The sequence below is a fragment of the Leuresthes tenuis genome, unplaced genomic scaffold (genome assembly GCF_036924035.1).
Source record: "Leuresthes tenuis unplaced genomic scaffold, fLeuTen1.0.hap1 SCAF_10, whole genome shotgun sequence".
In the NCBI taxonomy this organism is placed as follows: domain Eukaryota; kingdom Metazoa; phylum Chordata; class Actinopteri; order Atheriniformes; family Atherinopsidae; genus Leuresthes; species Leuresthes tenuis.
Genome location: NW_027325364.1, coordinates 32,398,395 through 32,415,954, shown reverse-complemented (window position 1 = coordinate 32,415,954; position 17,560 = coordinate 32,398,395). Strand labels below are relative to the sequence as shown.

General features: G+C 39.2%; 1 protein-coding gene across 3 annotated transcripts in view; it reads left to right on the top strand.

The window, feature by feature from the left end:
• grik2 (glutamate receptor, ionotropic, kainate 2) overlaps positions 1–17,560 on the top strand; it is a 351,124-nt gene that overhangs the window by 220,151 nt on the left and 113,413 nt on the right. For all 3 annotated transcript variants that reach the window (XM_072394949.1, XM_072394950.1, XM_072394951.1), the window contains exon 11: positions 16,190–16,396. In XM_072394949.1, the coding sequence (XP_072251050.1) occupies positions 16,190–16,396 (207 nt within the window). The remainder of the gene's footprint in view (positions 1–16,189; positions 16,397–17,560) is intronic.

The following is a 17,560-nucleotide window of genomic DNA, read 5'->3' as shown; positions in this document are numbered from 1 at the left end:
TAAGAGATTTTGGATTAAACAAAGGAAGCTGGTTTCTTCATTCCTGCATTTCATCAACATTTTTTCAGAGGATTCTGAAAACACCACAACTTGTTAAGATATAAAGGTTAAAGATATAGCATATACTTATGACATAAAGACATCAAAAACAATGCAACATGATGATTATGAGTCTCAAAATTCAGATGGATATCTGTAAAGTTATGACGTATGAATAACGAACCAAACAATGTTATTTTCCTGTGTTAAACATGGAATACAAGAAGAAACAGCATTAACTTTGGTTAACAGTTAGATTACTTCATATAAATGTCACATGTCATATGCAAGTTGTTGACTTCGTTTTGGGTTAAACTATGCAGCACTACGGACCACTCGGGGGCAATGTGGCTCCATTGTGGCGCCACCGATTAGTCATTTTCCAAAATAATGACTTCTCCGGTGTTCTTCCATGTACGATTGTGAAAAGGGTATTAAAATGCAGCTTGGGATTTCACTGAGAACCTGAAAGAACTTGCCCAAAGATATAAAGCACATTTAATAAAGTTTCAAGATTCAGCTAAAAGTAATTCTGAGTGAGATCCTTTTGAGAGGTCCATGCTGTGACTGGCTGGTATCAGAGTCAGGGCAAACTGTCACCTTTCGTTTACTTTGACCCAGATAAGGTTAGAAGTGTCCTTGTCTGGTTTTCCCCAATACTTTCCTGAGAGGGTCCATTGTTTGTTCAGCTTTTTAGCACTAAGCTATTAATGCATTTACCTAAATTTATGGCACAGGTCTGTGGAAAGAGGCGCTGAGAAAACTCTCCCAAAATGCTTTCATAGGCCAAAGGTTGGTGTAAATTTCTCTTCCTTGATCTAGAAATCCCCCATCTGGTATTTCCACATTGACCATCCCCTCAAAAGAATGTTGGAGTCATTTAAAGTTAAGTTAAGTTAAGTTTGTATTAAATTCCACACTTGAGTTCGCTACAGCCACTATCCGGGATGAAACAACAAAGTTCCAGGAATACATCAGGACGATGGCCCCCAGTGATGAACTGCTAAGTGAGTGTGTCAGGCTACTGAAACCCAGGAAAGGCGAGGAGGAAAAAGAAGCATAAACAAGCAAGAACCTCTGCACAGCATGTGCCACAGACAGACTGAAGAAGTGGCTGTTATTGAGAAGTCCTATCAATGGCTAGAAAAGGCTGGTCTGAAAGACAGCACAAAGTCACTAAAAATGGCAGCCAGCTCAAAACCAGGCCCTGAACACAAGAGCAATAGAGGTGTCTACCACATCAAACAGAACCCCAAGTGTAGGCCGTGTAAAGAGACTTCTGAAACAGTCGAGCACATAGTGTAAGATGCAGGCACATACGGCATACATGGAATGCCATAACCAATTGTACAGGAACATCTATGTTGAGTATGGATTGAAAGTCCCTAAGTCAAAATGGGAGACACATCCAAAGGTAGTGGAGAATGACAGAGCTAAGATCTTGTGGGACATCAAGATTCAGACTGATAAGCTTTTTATGGCTAATCAACCAGACATTGTAGTGGTCGACGAACTACAGAAGAAGGCAGTAGTGATAGATGTTGCAATTCTAAGTGACAGCAACATCAAGATGAAGGAACATGAGAAACTTGAAAAGTACCAAGTGCTGAACGAGGAAGTTAAAAAGAAAATTAAGGCAGAGGTGGTACCATGGGTAATCAGGGCTCTCTAGGCTTTGACCCCAAAACTGGGAGAGTGGCTCCAGCAGATCCCGGAAACGACATCAGAGATCTCTGTCCAGAAGAGCGCAGTTCTGGGGACAGCTAAGACATTGCAAAGAACCCTCAAGCTCCCAGGCCTCTGGTAGAAGAGTCGAGTGGAGTTTTTAAAAAATGTTTTCTTCTCACTGGATGTCCAAAACTCACCACCTTCGTACAATTAAGCAAATAGGTAAGATGCATGGATGATTATGTTTCAGCTGGCAACAAGTTATTTAACCCTTACTGATGCGATGAGCAGCTTCTCATTTCTTAAACAGTCGTCTCAGAAAGCACATTCTGTGGTTGTGGAAAAGATGTTAATCTGTTTCAGAAAGGTCAGATTATTGGCATGTATCAAGCAAAGAAAACATCTGAGGAGATTGCCAAAACTACTAAAAGTGAGTTAAGAACTGACCAACGCATTATTAAAAACTGAATGGTATTGTATATTCAAAGATGAAAATGCTTGGATTCATCAGGCTCAAATTGTGAAAGAGTGATTCAGGGAGCATGAGGCATAATTTTCACACATGGATTAGCCCCCACAGAATCCAGATCTTAGCCATAGCTGTCCCACTATCCCATCATCCCTACAAGATCTTGGTGAAATATATTTAAGTAACGTTGGAAAGAAATATATGTTGTGACATTGCAGAAGCTTATTGAAATGATGCCACAACGAATGTGTACCGTAATCAGAGCTAAAGACAGTCCAACAAAATATTAGAGTGTGTGACTTTTTTTGGACAGGCAGTATATATATGTATATGTATATATAGAGAGATAGAGACATTTATTATTATTATTATTATTATTATTATTATTATTATTATTATTATTATTATTATTATATACATGGTAGTCTGGTAACAACTACATGGTAACAACAATAATAAATAAATAAGTAAATAAATGTGAGAAGAACATGTCAGCAGTCACTGTTAAAAAGCCTTATGGCTGTGGGGACAAAGGACCTCCTGAAGCTCTCAGTCCTGCAGCCTCTCACTGCAGCTGCTCCTCTGACCTGCCAGGATGCTGTCGAGAGGATGTCTATTATTATCCAAAACAGAAGATAATTTCTTTCGCATCCATTGCTCCACGGCAGTCTTGAGAGGGTCCTGCTCCCTGCCTATCATAGATCTATGCATATATCTATATATCTATCTATATATATATCGAAAGGCGTATATATGTATAGAGCGAGAGAGTATAGTATTTATGTAGTTTTTGCAGTTCTTACTTTACAGGTTATTTAAAACACTTTTACATGTTATTTAGTTTGTGTAAAGGCGCTCTCTTGGCCTTTGGATAGATCCTTGTCAGCTTTTTGCAGTTTATATGCCAAGCTAAGCTAATAAGCTCCTTGCGCTAGCTCTGTGATCATTACACCAACATGCATTCCCTGAAGTGAAAGTAAGGTTAACAATATAGCCTCAGTTTATCATGTGCTTAATTGTGTGCATAGTATTTACAATATACTTTTTAAATGAATATTCACCAACTTGTGGTAAAATATTGTTTTTCATTTCTGAATTATTTGTGTTACTTGCTAACCCCTCCTGTGATTGTATGTGTGCACACTTGTACATGTACTTATCTGAAAGCCATGACAATGGAGGAAAAGTGCAGAACCAGGCCAAATTAAAGCCAATGATGTTCCTGTTATTGAGGAGGCAAGCGTAAAAATAACAATATGCAGTAAATTGTGGGTTGTCATTATTTATCGTGGGCTCTCTTTCCTTCCGTGCATGCTGTGAAGTGATTGGATTGCTGTTATTAGCAACGACTCTCTGCAGCTGTAATTGCCATATCAGGATTGAGTCATGGAGAGATGTGTGATGGCCGTGAGCAGCGAGGAAGGGGGGTGCTGACAATAATTGGGTTTGTTACATTTGATTGATGCACACTTTCAACTAGTTTCTCATAATTTTTTCAAGGATTATGTTCCATAAAACCTGATGTAATTACCGTTGAGATCTTGGCCTATCAACAGTTTATCTACTTTGGAAATCACTGCTGTAATGTTATAGTGGAAATAGAGTACCTTAAGGCTAATGGCTGGAGCTTCAGATAATATACTGTGTAATGTCTTACAAGGTGCAGACCTGCTTTTACTTTCACAGAAATATGCCATGTTTTATTAGCATATTCCTTTGTAGGGTTTCACCATTGGTATAGTTATTTCCCTTGCCCCTTACCCTAACCTAACCATAACATCTGAATTGCTTACCAGAAAATTTACTCAAATCCTAACCTTAAAGTTATTACTGACTGTGTTGGTACAAAACTTGGCTTTCAGAACAGAGTTATGTATTGCACTACACTACAAGCCCCATTTTAGTGTCTCATCCTCAGCACAAAATTAAATTAAATTAAACTAGTCTGTGCGAACTTTTAAAGCTGACATAAGCAATTTTTCTTCTGTCATTTATCATGCAGAAGATAATTGAACTAACTGGTTAAAAAAAAGTTGCTGTGTAACATATAAAGAACAGAATGCAATGATTTGCAAATCTCATAAACCAGTATTTTATTTTAAATAAAACATGGTTAATATATCAAATTATATATGAATCAATTACTCGTTTGTACTATTTCATTAAAATATATCGGCTCACCTTGAATTTTCTCAGTAGTTTTGGGTCTTCTTTTTTGTATTTTGCTTTTCACGTTGAGCCAAATGTTTTCAGTAGGTGAAAGGTCTTGACAATAGGCACGCCCCTAGCATCTGGTCTCTTCTATTATATTTCATCCTGTTGTAATAGATGAAGTATGAGGTTTAGCATTGTCTTGCTGAAATGTGTGAGGTGTTCACTGAAAAAGACACTTTTAAAATAAAAAAAAAAAGCCTACTCTTGATCCTGATGTTTTAGTCAATTACAAACATATACACATCGTTCCTTTTATTTCTAAAATTCATGAAAAAATGGTCCTTAAACAACTTATTGGTAGTTGATAGAATACAGTTTACACATGTAAATGCTGTCTTCTACACACACCAGTGTTTGTTATGGTATTCAAGAAGATTCTGGATTTATGGATCATATCAATTCTACTCTGGTCTGGTGTGTGGTTGTTAGGCCTGGACTCAGACAGCTCAAACTGCTCTACTTATAGAGCCGTTAGTTCTGAACAAACGCCTCCAGCTCGTCACACTTGTTTGGCAGCGAGTTAGCATTTCTCATCAGCACTGAGGGCAGAAAAGGCTTGTACTCCACCTCCTGTTGTGCCTCTTTGCCTTTAACTTAGCCCTAGCTCTGCATCTACGATACAGCTTCCTCAGCTCAGTCAGAATACTTTTTTTCCATGTCCAGTCCTTGACAGGGCCAACTGTTCTTCTCTATTGTACACTGCTCTACTTGTAGCAGTTCACACTGTCCAATAAAATAAATAAAAACAAAAAACAAATAACAGGTAACCCGATAAAAATCTTGTGATTAAAAATTAGAAAAATCTAAAAAACTACAAACAGCTAAGCATCTCAATGAAAATCTGAGAGATACTCAGACTTGCTGCAAATTAGTCCAGCGCATAGCAAGAGTATATCAATCGATCAACTTTTATTTATATAGCACATTTTTTAAAAACACAGGGGAAACCAAAGTGCTTTACATTGACACATGTAATAGGTTTGAGATTAAGATAAAAGGCATAAAGACACAAACACAAAATCACTTAAAAAAACAGACAAACAAGAAGAAAAAAAAACAAGGAACAAACAAGCTCTCTGCAAGTGCTTTTTAGGGAATGACGAACAAAAATTAAGGTAAGTTAAAGGTGAGGGATTAAAAGTGCATATTTAGAAGATATTTAAAAACAGGAAGCGAGGAGGCCTGTCTTTCATTTAAAGGCAGCTCATTCCAAAGCTTGGGTGCAGCAACGGCAAATGCTCTGTCACCTCTGAGCTTCAGCCTTGTTTTAGGGACTGTCAGCAACAGCTGGTCAGCTGATCTGAGGGATCGGGATGGGCAGTAAGGCTGAAACAGATCGGATAAATATGGTGGAGCAAGGTTGTTCAGGCATTTAAAAACAAATAACAAAAGTTTCAAATTGATTCTGTGGTACAGTGTAAAGTGTAGGGACGCCACAATGGGAGAGATGTGCTCACGCCTGCGGGTCTGGGTTAGCAGGCGTGCAGCAGAGTTCTGCACAAGTTACAGACGAGCAAGGGAAGCCTGGCTGATCCCTATGTACAAATAATCATAATAATCAAGACGAAATAAAATAATAAAAGCGTGGATTAATTTCTCCAAGTCAGGTCTTGATAAAATAGCTTTCACTTTTGCTATTTTACATAGTTGATAAAATATGGCCTATTCTTTGCGTGATATACTTTTAATCTACATTTCTGGATGGCATGGCAAATTCTGTTCATAAATAATGATTTCTGGAAGTATTCCTGAGTGCTGCCTGATGGCCTAATAAGTGTTCATTATTAATTTCTGGCCACCTCTCTTGTTGATATTGTCAGGAGTTTTTGAGATGTTAACTGCAAATGATGTAATATCCAAAGACACAAGTTGTTGTTGAGCAACATTATTTAGACACTGCTCAAAAGTTTTTTTTTTATTGCATTACTGAATCTCTGTTTATCTTTACTTCTGAGAGCCTCTATGATTTTAAAATGCTCTTCTAACACTCAGTCATGCGACTGGCCTGTTCACAATTGATCTAATTAATTGCAACATGTTCATCCTGCTATTTCTATTTAGTAGCACTTACTGTTCCATGCTTCTGAGGAATGATGCTGCCATCAAATTCAAGATGAGCTAATCATTTTCATAATATAGTAAAGTGTCTCACTTTTCTATATTTTTTCTACGTGTTCGATGTTCTATTGTGTATGATTTATTTATGACATTTGCAAATCTCTGCATTCAGTTTTTATTCATATTCGACATGATGTCCCTGTCTTTTTGGAATTGGGATTGTATTTTCATAGAACAACTTTTGCTTTGATCATGGAACACAGTCACCATTTCATTATTTGTAAAGCTTGTGCAGTCACAAAACAAAAGCAATGATCGTATCCACCCAGAGTTACATTTATCACCAAGATATCGTGCTGATGCTTCTTCAATCACTCCCTCACAGTTTGAGCCTGATGAATCCTGGTGTTGTCATCTTGGAATAATCAGGAGAAATCAGGTGATTTATTATTTTCAGGAAATCAGCCGACTTATATTTTAGGGAAAACATTGCTGAACTTAGTCTTGACCAACTGAATTAACCCCAGATCATAATGCTACCCATGGGCTTGTTTGGTAGCTACTAGGAATGATGGTGCAGAACTTCATCCACTGCTCTGCTTATCCTGATGTACCCATCACTTTGGACCAAGGTAAATCTGGACTAAGCAGACCACATGAGTTTTTTGCATTATTCTTGAGTCGAATGTTGATCTTGTCTAGAAATTAGAAGCCTTTTTTCTGACAAGCTTTGGCGATGAATGTTTTTTAAGCGTCCACAGATGTTTAGTCCAATAACTTAAGTACTTTTCACTCTGTGTACATAGAAATGCTCTTACTTTAACTGTTTAACACCAGTTTAAGTTCTCGTATTGATTTTCTTCAATTTGATTTCCCCAAACATTTAAATCATCTCCCGTCCACTCATTCACAATTTTCTGCCAACTACATTTCTTCTTCAAAGATGATGGGTCAGCTCCATTCTTCCAGGTTTTATGAATATATTGGAGTTTTTGACCAAACGTTAGTTTGATTTTCAGTATCTCCTTACTTGACCCTTCTGAAACAGAGAAACATCTTTTCTATGAACACAGGCTATGTCCTCTAACACAGGTGTTTAAGAAATGAGAAACTACTCATTGTTTCGGTTGAGGTTAGATGAATTACCTGACAAATTCCAATTGTCACCCTAGTACTTTTCAATTGAGATGCTTTTATCTATTTGCTTAGTGTTGTATTTTCTTCTTTTTTTTAAAGAATTTTACTTGTGTGTTTATTTATTTAATGGCAGTGTATAATAATATGTCCAAAACACACACTCTCTATTATTGTCAAAATCATATAAGCCAAGATTCTATCAAATAAAGATCACAAGTACCATATGGTTTGATTATTCTAAAAAGGTTCCAGGTTTTACAGGTTTCAGCTGAATGGCATAACTGTGGCAGCAATATGCATCTATGTCTATGCCAAACTTGAAATATGCATACATCTACAGTGTGTTTGGAAGTTTGAAGAGTTTGCATTTTCTTTCAGAGAATAAGAAAGTATTCTGAGTTATAATCTGTATAAAACAGCTTCTTCATTGCCTTCATTTTTTACCTTAAGCCAGTGGGCAGTGTTCAATTACTCCATTGCATGCTCTGGGTTCCTGGTGCAGGGGTTTTGTTCTCCACTACTGCCACACCACCTAAAAAGGAGTCAGTAGTCAAATAAATGTTTAAAAATTACTCAAACAAGGCTGACTTTTTCTTTCCATTTTTCCTGAAACAAAATCAATTATTTTTAACTGGCTATTGAAAATAGGCTTGATTTTGTGTTGAACAGAGTCTGCAGAAAAGAATGTAGGCAATTAGTTTGGTTTAACAGAGATACTGAGATTTTCCCTCACTCTTCAATTAAAGATGCACCATCGACTGCAGTCAGCCTTGGCATGAGTGATAGAATGTCCCTAGACATGTTGACATTGTCATTGTAGACCTTAACTTCCTGCTGCTCTAAGGTTTCCTTGACTGTTTGGTATGACCCAACACAGTGAGAGGAGACCCACTGTAGATGTTGTGGTGATCCCAGTTAAACCATGTACTGCAGTCTTGGTGTCAAGAAGGTTGTATTGTACATATTTTAACCAGCATACCCAAAAAAGCAAATGGAAAAAAAAAATCAGATTACGTCAGTTCTTTCTTGTGCTGATTTAGATTTATGGTGTACACAATGCTTGTCAGAGCTGATAGAAAACAAAACCTAGGTTTGGGTTTGGACAATCAAAAGCATTGTGAGGATTACCAGAAAATTTAGTTTCTCACAGTGTGGGAATCCCTCTAAGTATGTGCCTGAAAGAGGTGTATGCCAAACAAAGATGGGATCTTTAAAAATCATGGAAAGATGCGTAACTGTACTGTTATGCAAGCTGCATGTAGTTTAGAAAACTGGTACCACATACATTATTGTGTTAAAATGTTAGGGAGGCCAGATTTTGAAAATTTTAAATGATAATCTCAGAGTTCTTTTCAGTTAAACTCATTTTCAAATAAACCTAAATCAGATTACATTCAATATTTCCCTATTACATTCTTCAATGTTCATGTTATGTTGTACTAGATGACCCAAATGCAAACTCCTTCAAGGAGACCAGTTGAACAAATATAAGCTTTATTAAATTAACCAAAAGCACTGCTGAGGCTGCGTGTCCAAAAAAGATAAATACTGAATGCAGTGAAAAACAAGGCAGCATAACAAGGCTTGGCATAAAGGAAAACCACCAAACACAGCAAATGATGAGAATTTGACATGGAATTAAATAAAACAAACAGAATCAGTAATGGATCCATTGGTAAATGATAAATGGAAACCATGTGTGAATAGAGTGAGAAGGCAAAATCAAAAGATGAACATAGTAACAGGCACTTACTAAAGGAAAAAAAATAGGTGGCAAATCTCACCAAGGAACAGAAGGAAAACCAACATAAAAAGTAAGCCAAGTTGTCAATATGACTGTAACACACAACATGAAACTCAAAAAAAGAAAAAAAAAAGGAAAGAACACAACAAGTTACTGGGTTACACCAGAGACACAGAGGACACAGCTGGACCATAGCAACTGATAAATGAGCATTTGTGGAGTGCATGCAGCCATTCAGTCATTAAGAAGATGGAAGATCAATGCAACGTTCAGGAACATCTAACTTACCTTTCCCCAGGCTGAGGTGTAAATATATCAAGTCATACTCAGCTTAAACATGGTAACTAGGTTAACTGATAAACTCATTACCATTAGAAAACATATTCTCAAATAGAAGTAAAGATTAGTATAACAACGTGTCAATGGTTTTCATTAATATCTTACCATATTGCTCCTTCACAGGCAGCTCCTGCTTTATCTGAACAATACATATACCCATTGTTGTAATGATATGGATCACGAAAACAAAACTATAATAAGTAAACTGTGTTTAGCTTCAGCTGATATCTCAGGGTAGGGGATTCAACTGGTTGTTACCATTATTTTTGACAATATATGAGTCAATAATTGTCATTGTTGTTAACATATAAATACTGTGGTTACACTCACGTATAGTGCAGTGCAGTGGTTGCACCGCTATGTGTGAAGAACTATGGTGTGCATGAACAAAACTGTATCAGGGAAATTCCTGGTGGTAAGCACATATTTGTCTTGCTTACTATTCTTCTTCAGAAAGAATCACAGGTACTTCTAGTTGTTCTAGGTAGATGCCCTTTGTTAATCTACCAAGTGACAGTTCATGATAATTACAGTTTTTCCCAGTTGAGGTGACAAGTTGTTAATGGACTCACAATAGCTTTTTTGTGTGTGACACACAGCGGTTATTACACTTGTTAACATGGCAGCATGTAGACACCACGAGAAACTTATCAAATTTAGAAAGAGAGACCAATTTACAGGAGAAATAATGGTATTTGACACACAGAGAATAATTAAACTAATCTATCCTTTAAAGCATGTCCTTCTGCCTGTTATAAGCATGTATATATCTATATGCTTATATATTGGGTGCAGCACCCAGCAAATTTGATGACATCAAAATTTGGAACTGAATTCTATAAAAGATCCATACACTATAGCAGCATAAAATATTAGCTTTTTCTTATCCCTTTTCCTCCATTTGATGCATCCCTGTTATATTTTAGGCAAAATAATGGATAACATTAATTTCATGATGTGCACCATAGGACTCACCAACCAGTTGTAAGGTTAAGTGGAAAACTCAAAAGCTATGCAACATCAAAGGTAGTGCTACTACAGGGTTTTTCTATTCTAAACATGCTAAACATTCACTTAAACGGAATCTTGGAAAAAATTGTATGCTATTTGGCTATATCCATCTATCCATCCATCCATTTTCTGTACCCACTTAATCAAATTTAGCATCACGGGGAGTGGAGCCTATCCCAGCTGTCTATACATCCATCCATCCATTTTCATCCACTTATCCGAGGTTAGGTCGAGTCTGCCCCAGGGCCTCCTCCCAGTAGGACATGCACAGAAAACCTCCAAAGGGACTCAACTGGAGGCATCGGCTCGACTCCAAGTTCCTAGAGTTCTGGTGCCGCTCCATCGAGGTATTTTGATTGTTCTTAGTCTGACCCCTCTCCTGAAACCAGTTTGCCATTGGAGACCCTACCAAGGGCTAATACCCCAGACAGCACAGCTCTCAGGATCATGGGGATACTCAAACCCGTCCACCACATTAAGGCGGTGATTTTACTCCTATTCATTTTCATTGAGCTAATGGTTGCCTATATACCTACAAAAAATAAACCTTGTTTCATTACTGAAAAAAACGACTGATATCATGCAGTGTTCATGTTGTGTCAGTCTTTGTGACAAAGAGTAGGGGTCATGCAGTGCATATGTGTCAAGACCATGAAAAACTACCTGTGCAGATATAAAAACACTGAGAGCAGTGTTTTAGTTTCCATGGTAACCAGAAACGGAAAAACATTGCTCCCACCTTGGATTGTTAGTGTGCATTGCATTGAAAAAGAAAGTGATTATGAAAGTATGTACAGAGCGAAAGTAAGTGTTTTTGTCATCAACAGAAATTGACCTGGCATCTCTAACCCTGATTTGAATGGCATCATAGGGGTGGTTAGGGATTTTTATGTTCATTACAACCTCAATTACTTCACTTGAACAAACATACTATTGTATGTCTTGATATTCCTGGAGCACTGGTGTAGATCATTACATGGTCGATTCTTTCTGATCTTTCATCAAGATTACATCAGTATCCTTGCCGTCTTGCAGCTGCTCAGGTATACAGTAGAAATTCCAGCAGATGTATTGAGCTGGGTCAGCAATAGTATACTTCACATTTGTGGAGTAATTCCAGTGAGGGTGTGACTGCTTTGTCTATCTGATTCCTATTTTTATGCTTTTGAAGGCAGCTATACCTGCAGAAAGCTGTGTTATAGATTACAGATGAAAATATGTATGCACCTCAAACACTTCCACCCATTGTCTTATGGTTAAATATTGGACAAAATAAACTGATGATAAAAGTAAAGTTTATTTTCTCTATTTATCTATTTGGAGGACACACACTGGGTTGTAAAGTAGAATGGTCTAAGCGTATGTTATTTATTTTTCAAATATAATGTTTTGCATTTGAAAAGCTTCTTATCTACACATCCATGTCCTCAGTAACCCTGGCAGAGTTACTGAGGGTCGACTGTTCCACAACCTGGGTGAAAGCCACACAGCTCCTCCTGAGGTTTGACAAACAGCCGGAGCATCCTCTCCAACACCCTAGAGTAAACTTTCCTTGGGAGGCTGAGTAGTGTGATTCCCCGGTAGTTGGAACGCACTCTCTCCGGTGCCCTTTCTCAAAAATGGGAACCACCACCCCGGTCTGCCACTCCATAGGCGTTGACCCAGACTTCCATGCGACATTGAAGAGGCCAAGACAGCCAACCAAAAGTCTTTCTTCATAGTCTCCCCGAATTCCTCCCATACCCGAGTTTTAGCTTCAGCAACCACCAATGCTGCAAACCTTTTAGCTGCTAGGTACCTGTCAGCTCTTTCAGGTGACCCCGGGACCACCAAGCCCAAAAGGCCTCCTTTTTCAGCTTGACTGCTTCCCTCATTGCTGGCGTCCACCAGCATGTCCTCCGGTTACCGCTTTGACAGGCAGCGACAATTTCAGACTCGCCACCAGGTGGGGATCAGTTGACAGCTCTGCCCCTCTCTTCACCCAAGTGTCTAAGTTATACGGCCGCAGGTCTGATGACACAACTACAAAGTCGATCATCAACCTTTGGCCTAAGGTGGCCTGGTACCAAGTACACTTATGAGCCACCTTATGCTCAAACATGGTGTTTGTGATGGACAATCCTAGCACAGAAGTCCAAAAACAGACACCACTTGCGTTCAGATGAGGTGGGCCGTTCCTCCCAATCACACCTCTCAATAACAATGGAAGAGGTACAATGGAATCCCCAGGTGATACCCTCTCCAGGACGCCACCCAGAGACTTCAAGAAGGTCAGGTAATCTGAACTGCTGTTTGGTGGAAACACACAAACTACAGTCAGAACCTTCCCTCTTGCAACTTTCAGCCGCAGTGAGGTGACCCTCTCACTCACTGGGGAAAAACTCCATCGCAAAGGCATTCAGCTTGGGGTTTTTGAGTATACCCACACTCACCTGACGCCTCCTTCTATGGGCCGCTCCAGAGTATGAGAGAGTCCAGCCATTCTCCAGGAGTTTGGTTGAAGAGCCAACGCTGTGTGTGCAGGTGAGCCCAACTACAACTACTACCATCTAATTGGTAATACTCCACCTCCCACACCAACTCAGGCTCTTTTCCTGCCTGCGAGGTGACATTCCACATCCTTAGCGCCAGTTTGCATCACCGGGATTGGCACACCCAGATCCCCACCTTGGCCACATGGAGGTGGCTCCATGATACTTTTTCAGGCTAAGCCTGACCGAACCCCAGGAGCCAAGGCGGTCGACAAACTCCTCCTCCGCATTAAGGTAGCGATTGCACGGAGGTGTGCTTTTGATGTCTAATGGCCCATATACTCTATATTGAATATGCAAACGTATACAAATGGAGCCTTCTGTCTGTCACATGTTAATTTTGCAGGTATTTAGGCACATTTTCAGAGTCCTTGCGAAAGTGTACCCAAACGCAACGAAAGGAGCAGTATCACTGGAAATCATGGGGACTGTGTTGACAAAAACGGAAATGGCGAAACTCCATCAGCATGCTGCAATGAATTTAATGGCTGAACAGACCACTGCACTCTACTGCGCTGCCTTCTCTTTCTGAGAAGGTGCATTCTCAGTTCAGTCTGACTGTCAGAGATCATGATAGATTGTCTGGAAATAACTATTATGGATGTGTTCAGGGAAGTCACAGACAACATGTATGAATATACAGATACTGTGAGCTGCTACATTAGCTGGTGTACGTCCATTTGTGTGCCCTCCAGGATTTATTGGGTCTTTGCGATTCGGAAACTATGGTTCAACTGGGACGTCCAAACTACAATCAGGGAACGGAACGTGGCTCTTCTGTCAAGGAATGAACATTAGTATAGGCTAGCCGATATACTCTCCTAAAATCGATCAGACCAGCAAAATTGTCATACGAAGGAAAACTGGAGAACTGTTACATAAGAAATGACTCCAGCAGGATGTGGAAGGGCATCCAGGCTGTTTTAAACTACAAGGGAAACAGACGCACAGTTACATACCACCCTAACAGACAAACTTATGCCTTTTATGCCCGGTTTGACACCCATCAGCAGAACATCATGCCAGCACTACCAAGATCTCTGCAGCAGGTCAATCCTCACAAAGCAACAGGAGTAGACAGAGTGTCACCAAGGGTCCCAAAAGCTTGTGCAGTGGAGCTGGCTGACGTGTTCACCGACATGTTTTACACCTCGCTGGCACAGACTTTTGTCCCACTGCGTTTCAAACGCTCCATTATTGTACTATTGTACTTGCTCTCAGCCCTGTAACACCTAGACAAATCCTAACACATATACCGGCATGCTTATTTTGGATTACAGCTCAGCTTTTAATACTGTCCAGCCCTCCATGCTGGTAGCTAAACTGAAATTTCTGTTCACGTTTCACACCTGTGACTGCTTATCGTCACAAAAGCACTGCCAGATATAGAAATTTGTGGATGACACAACCATCTTGGGGCTCATCATAGGAAATGATGAGATGCACTGCAGACAGCTAGTGGATAAAACACGTATATGGGGAGGCAAACAGATGTGCAAATTCTTGACCCCCTCTGCAGCCCTTGTTAATTAAAAGTACTGTCATAGAGTGTGTTGACAGCTTCAAATTCATTGGCCTGCATATCACTAACAGTCTCAGCTGGTCAGAAAACACCACAGCTACTGCAAAAAGCTGGTCTGAGCTATAAGCCACTTACCCAGACCTACAAAAGGCTAGTGGAGAGTGTTCTCATAAGAGGCATTACTGTGTGGTATGGCAACACCACAACTAAGGAGAGGACAGCCTTTCAGATGATCATAGAATTAGCTGAGAGGATCACTGGCTCCCCTCCATGGACATCTTATACATCAACCCTTGTAGAAATATAATCAGAACTATTCTCCAAGATCCACATCACCCTGGCCAATCTCTGTTTAGATTGAGAATCTCTGGTCGTGAACTGAGACACCACCGACTGGAGAGCATAAAAGCAAAGGCGAGATGCCTTCAGAACAGCTTCCACGCAGCAGCAATCATACTGCTGGCAAAGGACATTCAAACTGGTTTTAAATATCATGTGAAATATCAGTGTATCAGAGTCCCACCTCAGACTCTGATACACTGAAACCACACACACATACCTGCCTCCTTTTTTGTGCCATCTTTAAAGCGATTCTCAGACACACAAGTTGCCTAGAATATTCATGCACTTTATCATTGTTCATCATTTATAGCCTTTTATTTGAGCTTTTTCTTTTAATGACTGAGTGGGCTGCACAAGTATTCCAATGTCCCTGTACATCTGTACTTGAGCAAATGGCAAATAAAGTTTTGAAGTCTTTTGGAATCTTGAAGTCTTGGAATCTGTTAGAGCTGTTACCAATCTTTAAAGTTTTGTTGTTTGCTTGTTTTTTTGTGTCAGCTATTTGATAAACAACAGATTTATGTCACTGAGGGAGACAAGAGGGTCTTAGACATCAGGGACGTGCTGTGAGGTCTAGGGCTAACAAAGACAGATGATGCATGGAACAGAGGTATAAACCAAGGTATGGGGGCAGAGCAGGGAGGGTACAGAGAAAGAGGACATAGTGGAGTAGCAGTGCAGTCGATGTGAGGCAGAGAAGAAACAGACAGACATTAGTAATCTCCCCAGCTGTTTGTCTGAACAAACAGGATGTGCCAGCTCTTGCACTCTCTTTTTGTGTCCATCTATCAGCATCTCTTATCTTATTGACAAAGCGTGTGATGTCCTGAAAGCTTGGTTTGGGACCAAAGCCAGCCTGCTGGGCCTAAGAGGAGCAAAGAGTCATTGATATGGGGGATTATTTCTTATTATGGTCATGCTTCACTTTGCACCCATCCTACCTCACATCACAGGACTGGTACTGCTGGAAAGCACACACAAAAACACCTGTTTTTAGGATTGTATGGATGAAAAACGTATCTCAAATATCAGGTACCCTTTCAGATAGGCTTTATCAGTAGATAAAATATGCCAAGTGCTGCAGAGGCTCATCCCTCCACTATTTTGCCCAACAGGAGGAGCCATATGTGATGTTCAAGAAGTCTGACAAGCCACTGTATGGGAATGACCGCTTTGAAGGCTACTGTATTGATCTACTCAGAGAGCTGGCCAACATCCTGGGCTTCACTTATGAAGTACACCTGGTGGAGGATGGAAGATACGGTGCCCAAGATGAGAATACAGGCCAGTGGAATGGCATGGTGAAAGAGCTGATGGACCATGTGAGTCAACACAACATTAATAAGTGATTATGATAATATTTATAGCATACATAAACGTTTTTTGGGGAATTGTCCAAATGTAACAAATATCTAATATGTGGAAAACTTGAACAAAATTTACACAAAAAAGAGAAAGGACGAGAAAAAAAACTTGATTACCCAACTCATTAGATATATCCAGAATTTCTAATACTGCTGTATATATCTGACTTGTATGTGTTATTTCCACCCTTTCTACTCTGCTGGTTCAGACAAAACCTTTATAATAAAGTCTCAATAATTACCATTTATCATGTGCATGAATTTAGGGGAATCACTAAGTATTCACACACACAAAAATCACATTCAAGTGAAAATGATAAGAATACAGTGACTGATAAAAAAGACATACATGCTGCATGAAATGTTTTTCCTTTTCTCAAAAACTGTTATCTCCTTTTTAAGTTTAGTTTCTCATAACAAATGAAAAGCAGACTACATATGTTTATTTTTTCATCAGTTATATTGAACAGTTTGTTGTAGTGCTACTTAGATGATCATATGTCATTGTTAGTAAAAAAACCAAGCAATTTGTGACCGTTAGTGTAATTCATTGATCCTTTTTGACATACACTGATCACAGAAGTGTCAATGGAATAATACACTGATGAGATTTTTCATGATAGTATCGAGGTTGTAAAATGCTGAATGCCTTTTCCCACTTGATTTCTTAGCTGTGTTCTTGTGGTTATGTGAAATACCCCTCTGGAAACAATGGCATGGCAAAACTTTCTGTCACAGTTGTGAAACTCCATTTACCATCCAATACAAACCAGGTGACCACAGATATCTTCTAAAACAGTATCAAATAACATAATGGCTTTAGAAAGACATAATGTAGGCAAAGTGGGTATAGCAAAAGAAAAACAAACCGTGTGAAACAGGTCTATGTGAACGGTGTAATTCTAATACTATCTAGAAAAAAGGTGGCTAATGCTTTCATGCCACTGCTTGTAATATCTTAGAATGAACAAGTCCTTGAAAAAGAAAGCATTGTTTTGAATTGTTTTTCAAGGCACCATCGTTGTACACATGAGTGTCAAGCCAAAGTCTCAGAGATAAAAGTTGTGCACTTTCAGTATAGTTATTTCACATAACCATATCAGCATAGATGAAAAATGAGGT